This window comes from Balaenoptera musculus, chromosome 19 (assembly GCF_009873245.2).
Source record: "Balaenoptera musculus isolate JJ_BM4_2016_0621 chromosome 19, mBalMus1.pri.v3, whole genome shotgun sequence".
Classification (NCBI taxonomy): Eukaryota; Metazoa; Chordata; class Mammalia; order Artiodactyla; family Balaenopteridae; genus Balaenoptera; species Balaenoptera musculus.
Window position 1 is genome coordinate 1,288,174 of NC_045803.1, and position 21,208 is coordinate 1,309,381.

Below are 21,208 nucleotides of genomic sequence, written 5' to 3' on the forward strand. Positions count from 1 at the left end.
TTAGTAGATGTATCTGGGAAGTCTCAATTCACTTATAGATATCACTTCATTTTTTTAAATTCTTGGGCCATTCATTTGTTGAAGTTGCTCAGTCGTTTGCCCATCAGAATTTGCCATATTCTGGATTTGGGGTGTGTGTGTGTGTGAGAGTGTTCTCCGCCCTGGGCTGTGCTGTGCATGGTCCTTCCAGCGCCCCAAGTCCGCGCTGGAAAATCACCCGCTGGGGGCTCCCAGTCAGTCAGCCTAGCGCCCTGGAGGAACGAACCTCTCTCACCTCCCCAGCTCGGACTTGCGCTCCCCCAAGAAGCTCACCCCACCCGGTTCCCCGGAGCTGACAATCTTGTCCACAAAACGTGCCCCCTCCACGCGTCTCCGGAGCCCCAGCTCAGAACGAGGCTAACGCTCTGGTCAGACATCCTTGCATGCAGCTTCCGAAAATTCTGCCGGAATTTGACAGTAACACTAATATCCTCACATAGGCCGAGAAAAATAATAATAAATGCGCCGTTTCCATTTAAAAAGTTTAACAAAACAAAACCCAGCATGGGAAGTCGATTATCCTATTCTCTTATTTTGGACCCCCTCCGACTTTCTGCTTCCAAACGCAGTGACAATCCTAGTATTGCTCGGGCCCGGGGGCTTGGGGCGAGGGGGTGAGGGTCTGCTTCCACCGTTCGCACTGAATTAGGACTAACATCGGAAATGGGGGTTGGGGCGCTTTCCTTCCGGGACCGCGGCTTATCCCCTTGCAGTCATGGACTTGTTTCTTCTATACATGAGACCCAGAATTGTTCCGGCTCTCTCCTTACACTGGCATAAAGGCGCCCCCACCCCACCCGGGGCACAAGGGTCCGCCTTGAACACGTGCGAGTGTCCCGGGCGCTCTGCGCAACCCCGTCTGCCCCGCCCTGAATCTCCTGGCGGGCTGTACCCAGGAGCGGCTCCCGCCTGCTCCTCCCCCAAATTAGGTAATGCCCAATGGAGGTCTACGTCAGCAGGCTTCACGGACGTTCCTTGCCTTCTTGGGGGAGGTCATCCCCGAAGTCGCTCAATTTGGGGGCTGCACGGGACCCTAACACCCCATTACTTAAATGCTCCTATGATAGAGGAACACAGGCAGACGGGCGGCAGGGGCTGCGAGAGAAGCGAGGGCGGCAAAGAGGCCGCAGATGTGTCCAGGCCCGCGCGCCACCCCTCCGGCGCCGCGATGGTTTACCCCCGTGACATAAGGGCTCAGTCCTAAACACGGTTATAAAGAGTGGAGGCGGTGCCGGGTGCTCCCCGCCTCTGGGCTGCTAGCTCCTCAGGCGGGGACCCAGCCGCCGACCTGATGGGCAGGGACCGCGCCCCGCCCCGGCCCCACTCCAGCCCCACCCTACCACCAGCCTGAATTCTTCCGGCTTCAATGCACGCCACGCTTCAACGCCCGCTACCGCGTGGCGTGCTACCGCGTGGTGTCCTCCCGCTGCTGCATCGCTTTCCGGGCCGCGGACAGTTCCTCCTGCTGTCACTCCCTGACCAAGTCCTCCGGCACTGGCTCTCCCGACCATGCGCAGGAAGGCTGGGCTCGCGGGACTCGCGGTTCGGCGTCCCTCCTTCGCCAGGGAGGGAGGCTGCCCTGGCCGGAGCATCCCGGTCCTGGGAGGCCTGGACTTGCTGGAAGAGCGCGCACGCTTGTCCCGGTAAGAATGGTCCCTTTTCCGCGCCGGCTCTTTCGGAGCGCCCCGGCCCGCGCGCTGTAGCTTGTGTCCGGCGGGAGCCGAGCAAACGCGTGCCAAGCAGAGACTCGCTCACAGGAGCCCGGCTCCCCGGGGAGGCGGCAGAAAGTGGGCGCCCTCCCTCCGCTGGCAGCCTGGAGCAGGCAGGAGGGGCGGGGAGGAGGGGAAGCGGGCGGGTGTGTAAGGCGGTTCACCGATAAAAAGCGAGTTCACTCGGGAGACTCTGGAGGGGCTCCTGCGTCAGTGCAGAAGTCGGGTACATTTATAAGAACCCCCTTTCGAGCCGGTGATGCCGAGGGAATAATGGGAACGCAGTCGCAGGATGGAGGAGAAAGGCAGTGCGCGGCAGAATTCTTGGGAGGGAATGGGAGACCTTCCATCCAGGATGAGGGGACAGAATTCTTGCGAGGAAAGGGGGAGACCTTCCATCCAGGATGAGGGGCATATAAAAAGAGATGAGCAGTCCAGGACAGTTTCTCCTCCCTCTCACCCCACCTGTATCCAGAACCTGCTTGGTCCCCTCAGCTTTCCCCTTCTGTTTCCTTCTAGGACTTGTGCACAGACCTGGCCGGCTCCAGTGCCAACCTCATCCCAAGGGTGACTGCCATCCGGACCAGCCCAGACCTGCAGTGCCTGGTACGGCCCACTGAGGTGTTCTTGGCGGCCCCATCACACAAGATTCCCCCACCCATACGGAGTTCTTCTGGCCTGGATGGGGGTTATCCCGTGAAGACCATGGCAGGAAGCGGAGCTCAGGACATTGGCAGCAAGGGCAAGGTGGAACAGGTGAGGAGTCGGTGGGCACCTTCTCTCTGTAGGGAGGGCTGGGGTGGCAGCATTGGAGGAGATGGGGAGCACATGGATAGGGTGAGGCCACTGATGGAATTCACTACACATCCTGAACTGGCAACCCTGGCTCAAAGCCCTTTTCATCCTAAGTCAGACTCTGATAGTTCCACCCCAAGAAACAGCCTAATAGTTTATTCTTTAGTAGATTCCTATCTCAGGCTTGTAGACTGGGCTCTCCTTTCACTTACTGAGGATCTTGTAAAAAAGAAAAATTTTTGTGTCTATTTTAATACTTTTGTTTGGTATGTGTATTTTCTTAAACAATGTTTTTTATGGTCATATAGTTGATTTACAATGTTGTGTTAGTTTCTGGTGTACTAAATCGCTTTGCAGTACATCTATCAAAATATGAAAAAATATGTAAAATATACATATTTTACAAAATTATATATGTAGAACATATATTCTCTTTCAGATTCTTTTCCATTGCCAAGTTATTACTGGATACTGAATATGGTTCCCTATGCTATACAGTAAATCCTATTGTTTATCTATTTATATATAGCAGTGTGTATCTGTTAATCCCATACTCCTAACTTATATACATCTTTATCCATTCATCTATAGATGGACACTTGGGTTGGTTCCATGCCCTGGTGATTGTATATAGTGCTGCTATGAACATAGCAGTTCACTATCTTTTCCAATTAGAGTTTTCTCCAGATGTATGCCCAGGAGTGGGATTGCTGGATCATATGGCAACTCTATTTTTAGTTTTTTAAGGAACCTCCATACTGTTCTCCACAGTGGCTGCACCAATTTAATTCCCACCAACAGTGTAGGAGGGTTCCCTTTTCTCCACACCCTCTCCAGCATGTATTATTTGTAGACTTCTTGATGATGGCCATTCTGACCAGTGTGACGTGGTACCTCATTGTAGTTTTCATTTGCATTTCTCTAATAATTAGTGATGTTGAGCATCTTTTCATGTGTCTGTTGGCCATCTATGGACTGCCAGGGAATTCCCATTTTGTCCATTTCTCGATTGGGTTGTTTTTTGTTGTTGTTTTGTTAATTTTATTTTATTTTTGTTATTTTTTTTAATAAATTTTATTTTTGGCTGCGTTGGGTCTTTGTTGCTGAGCGCAGGCTTTCTCTAGTTGTGGCGAGCGGGGGCTACTCTTCGTTGCGGTGGCTTCTCTTTGTTTTGGAGCATGGGCTCTAGGTGCGTGGGCTTCAGTAGTTGCAGCATGCAGGCCCTACAGCGCAGGCTCAGTAGTTGTAGGGCATTCATATTTGATTTCATATTAATTTCTTCTGCTTTCTCTGGATTTCTTTTTTCTTTTCCTAGTTTCTGAGGTGGAATCTGAGTTCCTTGATTTGACACATTTTTTCTATAAGTGTTAAATGTGGGATAAGTTTTCCCTGAAGTACTGCTTAAGAAAATGCCAATAGGACTTCCCTGGTGGTCCAGTGGTTAAAAATCTGCCTGCCAATGCAGGGGACACGGGTTCGATCCCTGGTCTGGGAAGATCCCACATGTGGTGGAGCAACTAAGCCCATGTGCCACAACTACTGAGCCCACACGCTGCAACTACTGAAGCCCATGTGCTCTAGGGCCCACATGCCGCAACTACTGAGCCCATATGCTGCAACTACTGAAACCCTCATGCCTAAAGCCTGTGTGTGCTCCGCAACAAGAAAAGCCACCGCAAAGAAGAGTAGCCCCCACTCGCTGCAACTAGAGAAAAGCCTGCGCACAGCCACAAGACCCAGCACAGCCAAAAATAAATTTAATAAATTAATTTAAAAAAGAAAGAGAAGGGCTTCCCTGGTGGCGCAGTGGTTGAGAGTCTGCCTGCTAATGCAGGGGACACGGGTTCGAGCCCTGGTCTGGGAGGATCCCACATGCCGCGGAGCGGCTGGGCCCGTGAGCCACAATTACTGAGCCTGCGCGTCTGGAGCCTGTGCCCCGCAGCGGGAGGGGCCGCGATGGTGAGAGGCCCGCGCGCCGCGATGAAGAGAGGTCCCCGCACCGCGATGAAGAGTGGCCCCCACTTGCCGCAACTGGAGAAAGCCCTCGCGCGAACCGAAGACCCAGCACAGCCATAAATAAATAAATAAATAAATAAAAATTTAAAAAAAAAAAAAAAAAAAAAAAAAAGAAAGAGAAAAGAAATTGCCAATATAGGGAATGCCCTGGTGGTCCACTGGTTAAGAATCTAATCCCTGGTCAGGGAACTAAGATCCCACATGCTGCAGGGCAACTAAGCCCGTGCACCTCAACTACTGAGCCCGCGCGCTCTGGAGCCATGGGCCACAACTAGAGAAGACTGCGCAACTAAGAGCCCATGCACCGCAATGAAAAGATCCCGCATGCTGCAATGAATATCCTGCGTGCCACAACTAAGAGCCAATGCAGCCAAATAAATTAAAAACAACAAAAAAAGAAAACCCCAATAAACTGCTCCCTGCCAGGGCTGCTCCAACCCAGCTGCCCTTCCAAGGCACTCACCAGGGAGTGCCCCTGGTCTGGGCCTGCTCCAGAACAATAAGCAGCTGTCCTCCTTTTATTCTAATATGAATATTTTAATAATGGATCAAAGGTATAGTATTTCTAATAGTTCTTTTTTAAAATAAATTTATTTATTTATTTATTCTTAATTTTGGCTGTGTTGGGTCTTCGTTGCTGCACGCAGGCTTTCTCTAGTTGCGGCGAGCGGGAGTTACTCTTCGTTGTGGTGCTCAGCCTGCTCATTGTGGTGGCTTCTCTTGTTGCAGAGCACGGGCTCTAGGCACGCAGGCTTCAGTAGTTGTGGCTCATGGGCTCTAGAGCGCAGGCTCAGTAGTTGTAGTACACGGGTTTAGTTGCTCCGCAGTACGTGGGATCTTCTCAGACCAGGGCTGGAACCATGTCCCCTGCATTGGCAGGTGGATTCTTAACCACTGTGCCACCAGGGAAGTCCCTGTAATAACTCTTTGTAGATGTTTATAAGATCAAGAAGGATTGCTTCTATCCTTAGTTTAATATCTCTCTAACTGTAATAGCTATGAAAAATTCAGAAATTGAAATTTTTAAAAAAAGTTTCCATTCACAATATCATTCTATGTAGAAAATACCTGGGGATGTTTAAGTTATACAAGACTTATAAACAGAAAACTAAAAAGCATTGCTAACAAAAATTAAATAAGATCTAAATAAAAGAAGATATATCATGTTTATGAATTGGGACATTCAGTATGCCTTTCTAAATTGAAGATTAAATGCAATTCCAGTCAAAATCCTAGTTGGTTTTTGGGATGTTCAAATTCACAAGTGGATTCTAAAATTCACATGGAAAGGCAAAGGACTAAGAATGGCCATAACAACTTTGAAAAAGAAAGTCCAAGGAGTACATGACCTTGATTTCAAGGCATATTATAACAACAAATTATTCAACACATGAAAGGATTGGCATAAATAAAGTAGATAAATGCAACAGAAGATAAAGTTCAGAAATAAACATATACATATGATTGACCTTCAATGAGGATACAAAAGCAATTCAGTGGAGAAGGTATTTAAGTCAGTATCACTGCAGCAACTGGGTATCCATATTTTAAAAAGAACTTCCAAAAATGAACTAAATATGAATCATTTACATCAATAAAAAAACCTAAACTTTAAAGTTTCAGAAGGAAACATAGAAAAACTTCTGTCTTTAAATTTGGGAAACATTTTTCATTTATTGATAGAACACCAAAAGCATAAACAGTAAGAGAATAAATGGACAAATAAGACTCCATTAAAGCTGAAAACTTTTTCTCTGGAAAAGCTACTGAAATGAGAAGACCAATTCTGGATGAAAATAATGTCAGATATTTCCATTAGAGGACCTTAATCAATAATCCATGAAGAAATGTCAAAACTCAGTAATTAAGATGACAAATTATATGAACAGAAATTTCAAAAAACTATGAATGGAAATTATCACATGAAAAACCACTCAACATCATGTCAATAGGGAAATACTAGTTAAAATCACTAGATACCACTATACACCTCTTACATCACTGAAGTTAGAAAGCCTGACCATACCAAGTGTTGATAAGAATGTAAACAACAGGAACTCACGTTCTGGTGCTTCTGGTAAGACTGTATCAGGATACTACCACTCTATGAAAGTTTGGCTCCACGTAAGTTAAATTTTCACTTCCTCTATGACACCTAATCTATATGCTGCTAGATATTAACTCAAGTGAAGGAAAGCATAAGTCCGGAGGGCATTTCTCCAGTGTGAACTTTCTTGTTTTTTATGAGCCTGGAGCTGCCTGCAAAGAACTACACTCAAGGTTTTTCTCTAGTATGGATTCCCTGGTGGGCAATAAGACTTCTTCTGTAGACAAAGGCTTCTCCACATTCACTGCACATATAAGGCCTTTCTCCAGTGTGGATTCTCTGGTGGACAACAAGACTTCTTCTGTAGACAAAGGCTTCCCCACATTTACTGCATGTATGAGGCCTTTCTCCAGTGTGGATTCTCTGGTGCTCAAGAAGACTTGTTTTGTAACTGAAGGGCTTGCCACATTCATTGCAATTAAAAGGCTTTTCTCCAGTGTGGACAGTTTGGTGCCGAACAAGTGTGTACTTGAGCTTGAAGGCTTTCCCACATTGATTACACTCATAGGGTCTTTCTCCAGTGTGGATTCTCTGGTGCTCAACAAGTTTAATTTTGACCTTGAAAGCTTTCCCACATTCACTGCACTCATAAGGCCTTTCTGCAGTGTGAACATTCTGGTGTTTACTGAGGGCAGAGCTGCTTGTAAAGAACTTCCCACATTTACACCCATAAGCCTTTTCTCCAGTATGAATTCTCTTATGCACAACAAGACTTCCTTTGTAGACATAGGCTTTCCCACATTCACTGCACATATAAGGCTTTTCTCCAGTGTGGATTCGCTGGTGATCAAGAAGCCTTTTTTTGAAGATGAATGACTTCCCACATTTGCTACAACCATAAGGCTTTTCTCCAATATGGATCCTATGATGCACAAGGAGATTTTTTTTGTAAAGGAAGGGCTTCCCACATTCACTGCTCTTAGGATTTTCTCCAGTGTGGACTTTTTGGTGCTGAACAAGTGTATCCTTTTGAAGGAAGGCTTTCCCACATTGATTACACTCATAGGATCTTTCTCCAGTGTGGATTCTCTGGTGCTCAACAAGTTTATATTTGTGGGCAAACACTTTCCCACAATTACAGCACTCATAAAGCCTTTTTCCTGTGTGAACCTTCCTATGGTGAGTAAGACTGGAGGTGAGTCTAAAGAACTTCCCGCAGTCACTGCACTCATAAGGTTTTTCACCAGTGTGAACTCTCAGGTGCTCCGTGAATTTATACTTCTTACTGAAGGCTTTGCCACATTCGCTGCACTCGTAATGCCCTTCCCCAGGGTGAGAGACCTCCCTGCTCTGCCTGCTTGTACCTGGGTGCTCTCCATAGTGGGAGGGCTGGTGCGGGGGAAAGCCCAAGCTGCCTAGGAAAGCCTTCTCAACTTCTCCACATGTGAACATATTGTCGGGTAAAAAGACTTTGCAGCTCGTCACAAGCAAGGCCCCATTCTCCTCGCTTCTGAGGTGTTTCTCTCCAATGGGATGCTTCTGGTGCTGCTGTAGGTGAGAAGTGAACATTTTCCCACAAGCCCCAGAAGAGGATGGTTTCAGCCCAGGATGCACTTCTTGGTGCTCAGCCAGGTACAAAACATCTTTCTCTACCAGGGCACCCGTATCTGAAGTAAGAGTCTTCAGGATAGATAGGTCTGGATTTGGATTCCTGTCTTGTGTCACTAGTTCTACAGAAACACATTGCTCAGAAGCAGCCTCCTCAGTACCTACTGCACGCCAACACCCTGAAAGCACAAAAATGCTGATAAACTGTATGGAGACATTGGTGGGACAGGAGCCCACTACAAATCTGTGCATGACACATGTAGGTATAAGCCCATGGGTTTGTTATTAAAACAAGGGAGGAAGGGTCAAGTGGTAGAAGGGGATACTGTGCAATACTAGGCCTCTGATGGTCACAGAACAGGAAATGTCTCAAACCAGTAAGAACACAGGATACCAGGATGTGGCACCATGCTGGGAGGAGAGGCTAGAACAACCCACTCCTCAGCCAATGGCTTTCAGCAGGACTTTCTGGTGGTGACAAGTGTCAGCTCTGTAGAATGTGTTTCTCAATCCAGGAAAATGCAATTACACCTGACTATCAGTGTTCAAAGACAATATAAGTAAACATATACCTCTCATGACACATTAAGGATATTCATATACAATATAAAAAATACATAAAATTGGAGAACAGTGCAGACAGGGGGAAAGGAGAGGTGTGGAGGACACTAAGGTGGAAAACAGGAGTCAGAAATCACAGTACAAATGAAAAGTGGGCAAAGTGTCGAAATGGGGAGAAGTGGAAGAAAGAAATGAAGTATGAGCATGATGAGTCTTGACATTGAAAGAAGAGAGAGCAAAGGACATTTCCCTGTAGGTTTAGAACTCATCAATGATATCATGCCTTCCTACAGCTCCTACTCACTAGGCTCAGGATGCAATTAACCCTCTTCCTATGACTAGAGAGGGCCCCACCTCGTCAGGCACCCAGGGTTGCCTCCACCCCTCAGCTCAGGCTGGGTGACTATGAACCTTACCAGATCAAAGTCCTCAGAGGAAAATAGGGCCATTAGGAGAAAGACACTGGCCCAGAGTGAACCAATCAATGACAGATTTCAGGAAAAAAAAAGTATCACTAGAAGAACCTTAAGGAGTCTTGCAAACATAATCTAGGGTTGACCACAAATGCTGACCATGTAAGTGTCTGTAATTCCTGACACAGGCAGTGGAAAAAAAAGGGTTAAAACGTGTGACACGCATCTTGCACACATCTGAACATTCAACACACCTAGTGGTGGCAAAGCTAAGTGGCATCAGCTGGGCAGGCTTCAAGCCTCTGAGACCGAAGGCTTCTGTGAAAGGCTTCAGGGCCTATGGTATAGGGCTGAACACACACAGGGTGGGGGAACGCAGCTCAAGTGCCAGGAAATCGGGGAAGTAAGCAGTGTCCAAGGTCCAAGCTGGGAAGGACGGAGTGAGCCATGCAGAAGGAAGGGCAGAGTCCCGTACAGGGCGATGGTGTGCGAACATGGGTCCTTACCCAGGGAGGCTATAAGTGACAGGTTCTCCAGCATCACGTCACAGTAGAGGAGTCTCTGAGCATCGTTAAGGAGACCCCATTCCTCCTGGGAGAAGGACACAGCCACATCCTCAAAGATCACATGGCCCTGTCATGAGGGGGACAAGTGAGTTCACAGCAGCCTCTGCAACCAGGATCTCCAGGTCATGGTCGTCCACCCCAGTGACCCAGCTCAGAGGACACACCAGGTCCTGATACTACAGGAACCTGCTAGCGTTACGTCATTCAGTTAAAACAGAGAGGGAGACAAGCAGTCTCACAAGACGCTCTGGGGCTGCCACACAGACCCCCAGCCACTCTCCTCAGAGTCGACTCTCCTGAGATCACACGGATCACACCACATACAATGTCACTTGTGCTCAGCCCCCTGGACTAAAGCCTGGGGACAAGGGCCCTGAGTCCATGCTCACACTCCTTCACTCTTCATTGCCCAGCCCTGCAGGGTCACAACTCCCTCACGTGCCTGACCATGACCCCCACCCCACCCCACCCCACGCCACCACCTCGGCCACAGGCCTTCGGCACCTCACCGTGTTCCCCACGTGCCACCCAGCACGCGGTGCTTCCCCAGGCCTCTGCAGGACCCGCTGTTACAGGCGGTCCCAGCACTGCTTTCGTTCCCTGACCTGGCCCTGCTCCCTGTTCCCACGTCAGCACCCAGACCTCGTGTGGGGTCAGATGCCCAGAGCCCTCGTCCTCCACAGTGTCCCAAGTGCTGACCCCGCACCACTCACCCCTTCCTCTCTCTGCTCCTCTCATTCCCACCCCAGCCCCCCACCCCACAGCCCAGCCCAAGACCCTGCCCCAGCTGCGGTCATCTGCCCTCAGCTGGTCTGTCGTCCAGTGGAGTCTCACACTCTTCAGGCTCCAACCGCAGTCATCACAAGACTTTGAGCCTGTGGAGGGGAAACAATGCCCCAGGCCCTACCTCCCTGTCATCTCACCTCCATTCCTGTTTTGCCTCTCAGTCCATACCTTATCCACCCCTTCGAATCCTGTGCCACGACCAGGACCTCCCCCGAGGCCACTCCCACCCCCACACACTCATGGTCACTGCACTGCCTCATCCATCTTAGTGATGACAGCCACCCCTGTCCCTGTGCCCAGGGAGGTGAGCCAGTCCACGGAGAACACCCTCCCCACCCTACAACTTTCATGGCACCCACACATGACCTGAGGGCCTGGAATCTGACCTGGTCCACATGCCATCCACCTGCTCAGGGGTATCTTCAATCCTGAACCACACCTTCCCTGAACTCCAGGTGTGTGTTTCCAGTGGCCCACTTGACACCTCTCGCAAGACACCCCGGCAATATCTCAGACTCAGCATGGGGACATGGAACTCTGGACAGTCCTTCTGTCCATTACTCCTACTTCTGACTTCCCATCTCAGACATGGCTTCCCCACCGTCACCTAGAGTCAAACATCCTGGGGTCATGTCAGACTACTCTCTCTCATCCTGTACAGCAGAAAATCAGCTCTACCACAAACGAGAATGAGAGACTCACCTCTTCTCCTGCTACAGAGCCATTGCCAGGATCCAGTCACAATCGACATTTACCAGGACTGTGCCCTCCACTGGGCCCCCGGCTCCACCCTCATCCCCAGTCTTCCTCCTCTCGGCAGGCAGAGCAGCCTCTTCAGACCCAGCGTCAGATCACTTCCCTCCTCTGCGGCCAACGTGGCATGGACCCGCCCCCTCAGGAGAGGCCCAGCTCCTCAGGCTGCCATCCCAGGAATGACTCATGCCCTCAGTCTTTATCAGCCCACATCATGGGTCCTGCAGTTCCCTGAACACTCCCCTCTCAGTCTCATCTCCAGGCTGTGCCCAAGGACACGTCACCACTTGACCTTCTCCACTGGACACATGGGAACACCTCTGTACTACTTCTGGCTTTGATTAATGGTCCTGTGCCTGAGATGATGCCAGGGCCCAGACCTAAGGACCCAGAATCGCAGGACAACACTGTCTTCTATATCTGTGTGTCAGGACCAGGGGTAGGGATGACGTCTGGGTAGGTACTGGGGCTTCTTCCACTTACCTGTCCAGGGACCATAAATGCTGCTGCTACCATGGGAACCTGTGAAAAGAGGGAGTATCTGAGGTAAAGGTGATTATGGTGAGGATGTAAAGGCTGAGCCGTTTCTTCCCTTCCTTTTCCTGGACATGAGTCATCTGAGGCTGACCTCTGACCTCAGATCCTCAGTCTTCAGAGCTATAGCTTGACACCTCGATAGGCTTAGACAAAGACTCCACGTCCTTGGGATTTCCCTGGTGGTCCAGTGGTTAAGACTTCAAGCTTCCACTGCAGGGAGCCCGGGTGCCATCCCTGGTTGGGGAACTAAGATTCCACATGCCGTGGGGCGTGGCAAAAAAAAAAAAGACTCACCCTCTTTGAGTCTCAGTGTCTTCACGTAAACGGCAACACTTAGGATGTCTATCTCATAATGTGTACATACCAAATGCATTATTACCTCTCCCATGCTAAGATTCAGCTATTACAGAGCACAGGATTAAGATTTCTATAAATGTTTTTTAAAATTAGGTTTTTCTTACATGTCTTTCAAGGCTTTCTGAGACAAAGTATCTTTTTTCAACCACCAATTATCTAATTTTATGACACCACTGTGGTGCCCTACAGTTCATTCCTATTATTACACTACCTGAACTTAGTGATAGAATCCACAGGTTTAAGGCATCAGGCCCATAAACTGCCCTCTTTTGAGAAGCCAGTTCCGATCCCTGGTCCGCAGGCTACCAGTACTTCTGTCCCACTTGGCTACAAATTCAGGGTTTCCCATGAACCTCTTCTCGGTTTTGATAATTTGCTGAAATGACCCATGAAGTTAGGAAAACACTTTTCTTACTTTTTCTGGTTTACTGTAATGTATACAACTTAGGAACAGTCAAATGGAAGCGACGTCTAGGTCAGGGTCGGGGGGTAGAGGGCAGCAGGGGGTTTCCAGGCCCTTTCAGTACATGCCACCCTCCCAGCACTTCCACCATTTCAATGTGTTCACCAATCTGAAGGAACCTTGAATTTCATTGTTCAGCAGTTTTTATACCTAATCTCCAGCTCCCCTCCGATCCTTAGGAGATGCCGGGTAGGTCTGGGAGTTGAAACTTCTAATCACTTGTTTTTTCTAGAGAGCAGTCCCATCCTGAGGGTATCTGGAGAATCCACCCTATGTCACTTCATTATAATAAACTTCCACGTGATAAAAGGCGCTAGTTGTGAATAACAAAAAACAGTCCTAATTCCCAGGCAATTCTAAGGGGTTCAGAGCTCTATGTGAAGAGCTCAAGACAAAACCTAAACATATATATATTATTATAACACAGATATATATTCTCATTTTAAGCAGTTATTACTTGCTTACACAAGATTAACTTGCTAAATCTATACATTTTTAACCTTGTAGTTTTCTGGGAGAGCTGAGGCACGTGTGCCCTTGACTGGGCCTGGGCTGCTCCAACAGCATGGCTGACCTTTTTCTGACTCCACAAGGAGTGGGCAGTCGGCTGAGTGTTCAGAACAGTGAATCTACACAACCTCACACCTCCTTCTCCATCTCCATCTCAGGCAAGGCTCCTTACTCCTTATACCCTTGCTTCCCCAGAAAGCCCTGGAACCACAGGACCCTGCCATCTTCAGGCAGCCTCAGAAAGTCCCACCCACTTTGCCCTGCCCTCCAGCCCCAGGTCTCTCTACTTTCATCTGAGGTCCCCTTGCACAGAAAAGTGACAAGACTTTCCCTCCTAAATTTGAGATCCAGACATGGCCAGAATCCAGGACTTAAGCTGTCACCACATGGACATTGCTGAGCCAGCGACCTCCTCCCTCAATTCCAGATTAGGGACTCCAGCAGCCCCTATGTCACCAATTGGCCCCGACTGTTAACTCCTCCTTCCTTTTTTTTTTTTTTTTTTTCTGGCTGCCCCACACGACTTGCAGGATCTTACTTAGTTCACCCACCAGGGGTTGAACCCAGGGCCACAGCAGTGAAAGCACCAAGTGCTGACCACTGGACCGCCAGGGAACTCCCTCCAAAATCCAATTTTAATCTCTCCCTGACTTGTCTTCCAGATGCTCAGCCAAAAGAAAAACTTTATGGTCCTTTACTCTGTCCTTTTGCTTAGAACAACATTCATTGCCAACTGTCTTGCAAGTTTATTATGAACCTTATTATTTGTATTCCTTTGTAAAAAAATTAATAAACAGAAACCTCAGTTAGAGTTGGCACACCAGAAGGGGGAGCCCTCACTGACCTGAGACAATAACAGTATCCAAAAGGAAGAAGACGGCTCTCTTCTCTCCTGGAAAGGACTCAGGCAATGAAAAGCCGCGGACTCTTTGGTGACTATAGCCCTTCCCTCTTTAATCTCTATAAAAGTGTTAGTTCATCATGCCTGCACATCTCAATTGCAATTCCCTGATGATCCCGAAAAAAACCCATCTTTGCAGAAGAAATAGCCGGGAGGCTATTTGTTTCAGGTCAACAACTTCCATAGGCACCACTCTGGTCCAGAAACCACCTTACTCTCTGGAGTGGAATGCACTAGGCTCTCCCAGGCCTCCCCGCCTCCACCCTCAGCTCCCCCTCCCCAGTCTGTTCTCCCCTGAGCAGCCTTTGAAATACTTAAAAACTCTAACTCAGAGTGTCTTCCTGATTTATTCACAACCCTCCATGACTTCCAGAATGCCGACTGTTGGCCCAGAAGGCCCAGACTGTTGACTCCTCCATAATGCCACGTCTCTGCAGAAGGGACTCCAAACCCAGGTTTCCAGAATGTTCCCGGCTCTTGTGACCCTCCAAGGATTTGCACGTGCCAAGCCCACAGCCTTTAACACTCTCCACACGGCCTGTCAGAAATAGGGTCACCACACACGCACACCTAAAGTTCTGGAGACAGGGGCCTGAACCGCAGTGCCCTGAACAGGAGACCCTCATTGGAGGCTTGAGGATTCGGGTCAGAATTGGGGGGGGGGGGGGCCAACAGTCACCTGGGGCGGGTCCTGTAGCGTGCTGGTTGCCATAGGACCCGTTGAGCGTGGCGGGATAATGGTGGTAACGTGGCCCGAAAATTCCGGAAGCAGGTTCCGTATCCCGCTCACTCCCGCGGAGTGTGGACGGCGTCCCCTCGAGCTTTTTCCAGTTTCCGTTACCTGGGCTGCACCCAGTGATCTAGAGCTTTGGGTCCTGCAGACGCAGCAAAGGCCGCCAAACCGCCGCCAACAGAAAGACACCGGAAGTTCCGCCCCCTCGTATTTCACAATCCCGGATGAACCTCTGTTTGGGGCCTTCATTGGTGCGGAGAACAAGCCGGTCCGTGCACAGTCTTCTAGGTAATGTAGTTCCCCTCACGCCCACGAGTGCGGTGCGGACGAGGCCCACCCCCAACCAGTTGGGGCAGTAATGGGCCAAGTCGGTGTGGGAAGGACAAATTAAAAACGCGTCAAGGGGGGCCTCCCTGGTGGCGCAGTGGTTGAGAGTCTGCCTGCCGGTGCGGGGGACACGGGTTCGAGCCCTGGTCTGGGAAGATCCCACATGCCGCGGAGCGACTAAGCCCGTGAGCCACAATTGCTGAGCCTGCGCGTCTGGAGCCTGTGCTCCGCAGCGGGAGAGGCCGGGATGGTGGGAGGCCCGCGCACCGCGATGAAGAGTGGTCCCCGCTTGCCGCAGCTGGAGAAAGCCCTCGCACAGAGGCGAAGACCCAACACAGCCATAAATAAATAAATAAATAAATAAATAAATAAATAAAACGCGTCAAGGGATTTCCCTGGCGGTACAGTGGGTAAGACTCCGGGCTTCCACTGCAGGGGGGCAGGTTCGATCCCTAGTTGGGGAACTGGAGAACTAAGATTCCCCAAGGTGTGTGGCGCGGCCAGGAAAAAAATGTATTTACATCACCTGAAACTAAGGGAACCTTGTAAATCAACTATATTTCAAATTAAAGAAAAAATTAAATAAAAACACATAAAATTAGACCCAGCAAAGCCTGTATCCATAACCTTTATAAAATTCTGATTAAACTCGTATTTCTCAGCATAAAACTTGATATAGGATTAGAAAAAAATGCATTCCAGTTGTGAAAAGACTGAGACAAGCCACAGTCCTTATTTGTTGTTTTTGTTTCTTTATGAAAATCTTGGAAGAGTTTTCAAGTAAGAAAACTCAATTCAATAAGATTTTGGAATGAAAAAGGGAATTATATGCAACAAAATATCTCGGTGTGCTTCATTATTGGCTAAAATAATAACTACATAAAGTTAGATAACATTAGTCTATCGTTGATACTGTCCACCTCAGTAAACCTGAGAGGCAGTAATCAAGCACAACACATTTACTTGGGATCACAGAATTGCAATTCGGGACACGTATTCAAGTAGCAACCCAAAAGGTATTCTGCTAGGGAGTAAAATTCAGGGGATTTTAAATGCAAAGAGAGTTTTGTATTACAGAATTTTAATTGGAATTGGAGGCAGAAGCTAGTCTTGGTTGAACAGGATTGTGTACTAAGGCTATCACTAGAGGGAAGTAATAGTCCATTAGTGTGACAAGTTGCAAGTGTTATTGCAGAGTCCTTGGAATATTTGCAGGTTGGCTCAGATCAAAAGTTCACGGTTTCACCAGGTGGGGAGGTGCAGGATGTCCACTAATTAATAGCCTCCCAGCTCCACGTTAAAACCCCTTGACATCAGTGACTCCATTTTATTTCACATTCCACAACACTATTAATTTGGCATGCCTTGCAGGAGTTCTCAAAGCAAATATAAAAATTTTCACAGCATATGCACAAACTATATGATAATAACAGGCTTCTTTTATTTAAAAAAAATTAAAATTGAAACAAGAAAAAAACCCTTTAAGAAGATATTGAGCTACCTATAATTTTTAAAGAGTTAATATATAAATAATAAATTCAATAAGTACTACTATTTTTTTTTAAGTATTACAAATTTAAAAGAGGAAGAGTTAAAACCTGAGAAGGCAATATTCTTTTCTTTTCTTTTTTTGGCCCCACTGCCCGGCTTGCATGATCTTAGTTCCCCGCATAAGGATTGAACACAGGCCCACAGCTGAGTCCTAACCACTGGACAACCAGGGAACTACTGAAGGCAACATTCTTTTTTTTTTTTTAATTTATTTTATTTATTTATTGTTTTTGGCTGCACTGGGTCTTCGTTGCTGCGCGCGGGCTTTCTCTAGTTGCAGGGAGCGGGGGCTACTCTTCGTTGTGGTGCACGGGCTTCTCATTGCGGTGGCTTCTCTTGTTGTGGAGCACGGGCTCTGGGCACATGGGCTTTAGTAGTTGCAGCATGTGGGCTCAGTAGTTGTGGCTTGCGGGCTTCAGTAGTTGTGGCTCGTGGGCTCTAGGCGCGCGGGCTCAGTAGTTGTGGCTCACGGGCTTAGTTGCGCCGCAGCATGTGGGATGTTCCCGGACCAGGGATCGAACCCGCGTCCCCTGTATTGGCAGGCAGATTCTTAACCACTGTGCCACCAGGGAAGTCCCTAAATTTATTTTTAACATAAGCCCCACCATATGATTTTTCTGGCAAATTTGTTCAATATATTATCCTTTCCCCCGTACATGCCTTTGGCAACTTTACTGGAAATAAATTGACATTATTAGGGTTTATATATATCTAGATTCTCTACGCTTTCCCATTGCTCTAAAGTTAGTGTAGATATACAGTAAATTCTTAAATAAGAAGAAAAATATTTTCATATTTCTTGTTTTCAAAACATCCTTCATGCTGCTCAGCCAGCTGGTGTCTGTGTCCAGCCCTAACTCAGATCCTAATTCTGTTCCGAATGCCCATCCACCTCCTCAATCCAATGCGTCCACTTGAATGTCTCAAACACACCATGAACTCATCATGAACAACAGAAATTCATTCCCAATTTCAGTGAATAGTCTTGCCATCCAAACAAGTTTGAAATTCAGATTCATCCTTTGGCCATAATACTCCACACACAACGCTAAGAAATTGTGACTGTATCACATAAGCCTGTTCTGATGTCTGGATGTCTCTCTTTTGTGTTTGGGTTCCAATGTTATTAGTGTTTCTCTCCAGGTACCAAGTTTCCATGCATCTTTTATCTATTGTATCAGCATGCACTGATGATAATTGGGTCATTGATTATTTTATAAGCTGTTGAAACATTTCACCTACCTCTACTGCTATTTCTGCATTTATTAGCTAGAAATCCTCTGTGAAGAAGAGTTTTTCCATAATGTTCTGTTCAATTACCTCAAAATACAGTTTGTAAAGATCAGGGAGGCAAGAGCTTGATCCCTCAACTCTATTTAGCAATTTTTCAGGATAATTATTTGGACCACTAACATCATGCTCAAACCATAATGAAATGTTTATCTCAGGGATAAGGTGCACCTGTTGCACACATGCCAAGACTGTGATCGTGGTAGCCACTCTCCTAGTAGGAAAAAACATTTAGTAAGTGGCTCTTCTTTTCAGATAAGTCTCTTATTTTATTTTATTATTTAAAAAATATATTTATTTATTTATTTAGGCTGCGCCCTGTCTTAGTTGCGGTGCGTGGGATCCTCGTTGTGGCATGTTTAGTTGTGGCATGCGGGATCTTTTTTAGTTGTGGCATGTGGGCTCTTAGTTGCGGCTTGTGGACTCTTAGTTGTGGCAGGCATGGGGGATCTAGTTCCCCGACCAGGGTTCGAACCCAGGCCCCCTGCATTGGGAGCACGGAGTATCCACTGGACCACCAGGGAAGTCCATCTTATTTTATTTTATTATTTATTTATTTATTTGGCTGCGCCATGCAGCAAGCAGGATCTTAGTTTCCCGACCAGGGATCAAACCCATGCCCCCCGCATTGGGAGTGCTGAATCTTAAGCACTCGACTGCCAGGGAAGTCCCAGATAAGTCTCATATTTTAAAATTAATTTTATCTGTTTTAGTCCATTCGAACTGCTGTAAGAAAACATCATATACTGGGTGGCTTATAATCAACAGGCATTTATTTCTCGCAGCTCTGGAGGCTGGAAGTCCAAACTCAAGTTTCCCATGGATTCAGTGTCCGGTGAGAGCCCACTTCCTGTTTCATAGATAGCCTCCTTCTTCTTGCCATGTCCTCACATTGTAAAAGCAGTGAACTTTCCGGGCCCTATTTTATAAGGGCACTAGTTCCTTTCATGAGGGTAGAGCCCTTCTGACCTAACCACCTACCAAGGATCCTATGTCCTAATATCATGACATTAGGCATTAGGCTTTGAACATAAGAATTGAGGGGGAAACAAACATTAAGACCATAGCAGTATCTATTTCAGGAAATTGAGTTAGAAATATATGGAAAAAATAGTTGGACTTGCTGGGGTTTCAACAGAAACACTGAGATGTACTCATGCAGGAAAGAATTATTTTGTGTGGGAAACAGGCAGAATGCCACATCATCTACTTCCTACTTGGCCTCCTGACAGATACCATCCATTTCCCCTGTCATGATATTGGCTTAACTCTTTTTTAATTGTTCCTTGATTACACATACTGAAGCCTACAAAATTATCTCTGAAGCTTTGAGCTACATAAAGTTGAAGAGCAGTGCAGTTTATTGGGAATTCCCTGGCGGTCCAGTAGTTAGGACTTGGCATTTTCACTGCCATGGCCCCAGGTTCAATCCCTAGTCGGGGAACTAAGATCCCCGAAATCCGTGCAGCCCGGCCAGAAAAAAAAAAAAAAAAAGCATGCAGTTTGTGACTGGGTGACATTGCAGTGTGTGCATTCAGGTTTTCCTTTGTGTTCCTGTTTGCTGAATGCAGTCTACAAAACAATATCTCCCTTTAAAGGGAATACATCTTCAAAAAACAGAAGGGACAAAATAAAGATACTTGGATAATAACATATGCTTAAAATTACAATTTATGTCAAAGCACCCTCATTAAAAAAAAAAATCTACCCTATATTTTCCCAACTTACTTTTGATGAACTTCATCAATTTATTTAAAAGTTTATAGAAAAAATTTCACTACTGTCCATCTTTTTCAGGGACACACAACCTCTTCCTCCCCAACATCCCAGTAATGGCCATGTGTGAAGCCCTTTCTCTCTTGACCCTGAGCAAACATACTGAAACTCACAAAACTGATTGTAAAGCTTCCATCCACATGTATTTGAAAAGGAACAAGATGTTTATTAGTTTGCGGCTATGAGTGAAGGTACTTTGTATCTGAGTGATATCATATCATGTGTTACTCCCCCATATGGTGAAGAGAGAAGTAAGTCCCACTTGTGGGGTCTTTATGGAGCACTACAACACAGTTGTGGAAATTGTACCCTTAGAGGCATATAAAGGATTTATTATATTCACAGGTCCTATAAGAGACTGGCATGCCACCCCACAAAGGAACCATATAGGAGGAGCACCTGGGGAGCATTCTCAACGAAGCAGGAGAAGAGTGGGGCCCCCTAGGTAAGTACCATTACTGGGGATCAGGGCGGAGTACCCAGGCAAAAGTCATGAGGGGATTTCATTGGTGGGTTGGAATGTCACTAAGTCATAGGAGGACAAGAAGGGGAACTTGAGTTGGGACCACAGCCTCATCACTCTGGTGTACCCAGTCACCCGGGGTGGGGATGTGCTCACAGCCAGTCTGTGGGGATGTTGAGGCAGCAGAATACGAACATTAAAAAATTTACAATACAGTATGTCCACTTGTTATGTTCCGAGCATCTTAAATGACAAGACGCAAAAAACACAACAGGGAAATCTGGATCGTCCCTTTTAGGAACATCCCATGCCTCGCCTCCTTCATTAGAGCCTCTGCATTTCCTTTGCCAGCTCCTCTCCAGGCCTCTGGGCCCCAGGCTCCTAGAAGGAACAGAGACACCCTCTCCCGGCCGGCTGCAGAGCAAGAACTACGCTACCACGCGCGCCACAACCAGAGAAGCCCGCGGGCCCCAACGAAGACGTAGCGCATAATGAATGAATGAATGAATGAATGAGTGAGTGAATAAATAAAATATTTTTTAAAAAAGAACTACATTACCCAGCAGGCTGTGCTTTGCGTGATGGCTGTGAGGGCCGGACTGATGGCGTCACAGAAAAGGGGCGTTACTGGCTCGCGTTGTCAGGGGCGGGACTTCCTGCGCCGGAGGAGCGGGCTTTTCTTTGTGGTGAGTCTGGTGTGTCCCCACCCACTAGGAGCTCTTCCCGGGACTTAGGGACGGAGCGGGGAGGACAGCCAGGAGGGCCCACCTGCGCCTTTGTACGACCTGGGAGAGGGTCAGCTAAGCCCGCTGGACTCGCCGGTCTCCGGCGCCCTCACGTGGCCCTACGCTCCCCGCGGTGCGATGGCGGCGCTGGTGACCCAGGCGCAGGTGAGTGGACGGTGCGCCAGGCCACGCCCGCTCGGACCCCACCCACGTGGCCGAGGCGCGCTGCTGTGCAGGATGGTGGTGTCCTGTGAGTCGTCACCTTGTCCTCCCCAGGGCATT

At 47.7% G+C, this 21,208-nt stretch overlaps 1 protein-coding gene and 1 long non-coding RNA gene across 2 annotated transcripts; one reads left to right on the forward strand and one right to left on the reverse strand.

Moving 5' to 3' along the window:
• Positions 1-1,303: 1,303 nt before the first annotated feature.
• Positions 1,304-20,148, forward strand: LOC118885183. Its single transcript, XR_005017458.1, has 3 exons — positions 1,304-1,682; positions 2,268-2,504; positions 20,084-20,148. It is a non-coding gene; the product is annotated as an uncharacterized LOC118885183 (long non-coding RNA).
• Positions 5,417-15,054, reverse strand: LOC118885174 (zinc finger protein 883-like). The gene is made up of 4 exons (XM_036833611.1): positions 14,741-15,054; positions 11,777-11,815; positions 9,695-9,821; positions 5,417-8,393 (listed from the first exon to the last, which is right to left on the reverse strand). The coding sequence occupies exons 1-4, from the start codon at positions 15,041-15,043 to the stop codon at positions 6,835-6,837; spliced, it is 2,028 nt and encodes a 675-aa protein (XP_036689506.1). The 5' UTR covers positions 15,044-15,054; the 3' UTR covers positions 5,417-6,834.
• Positions 20,149-21,208: the final 1,060 nt, after the last annotated feature.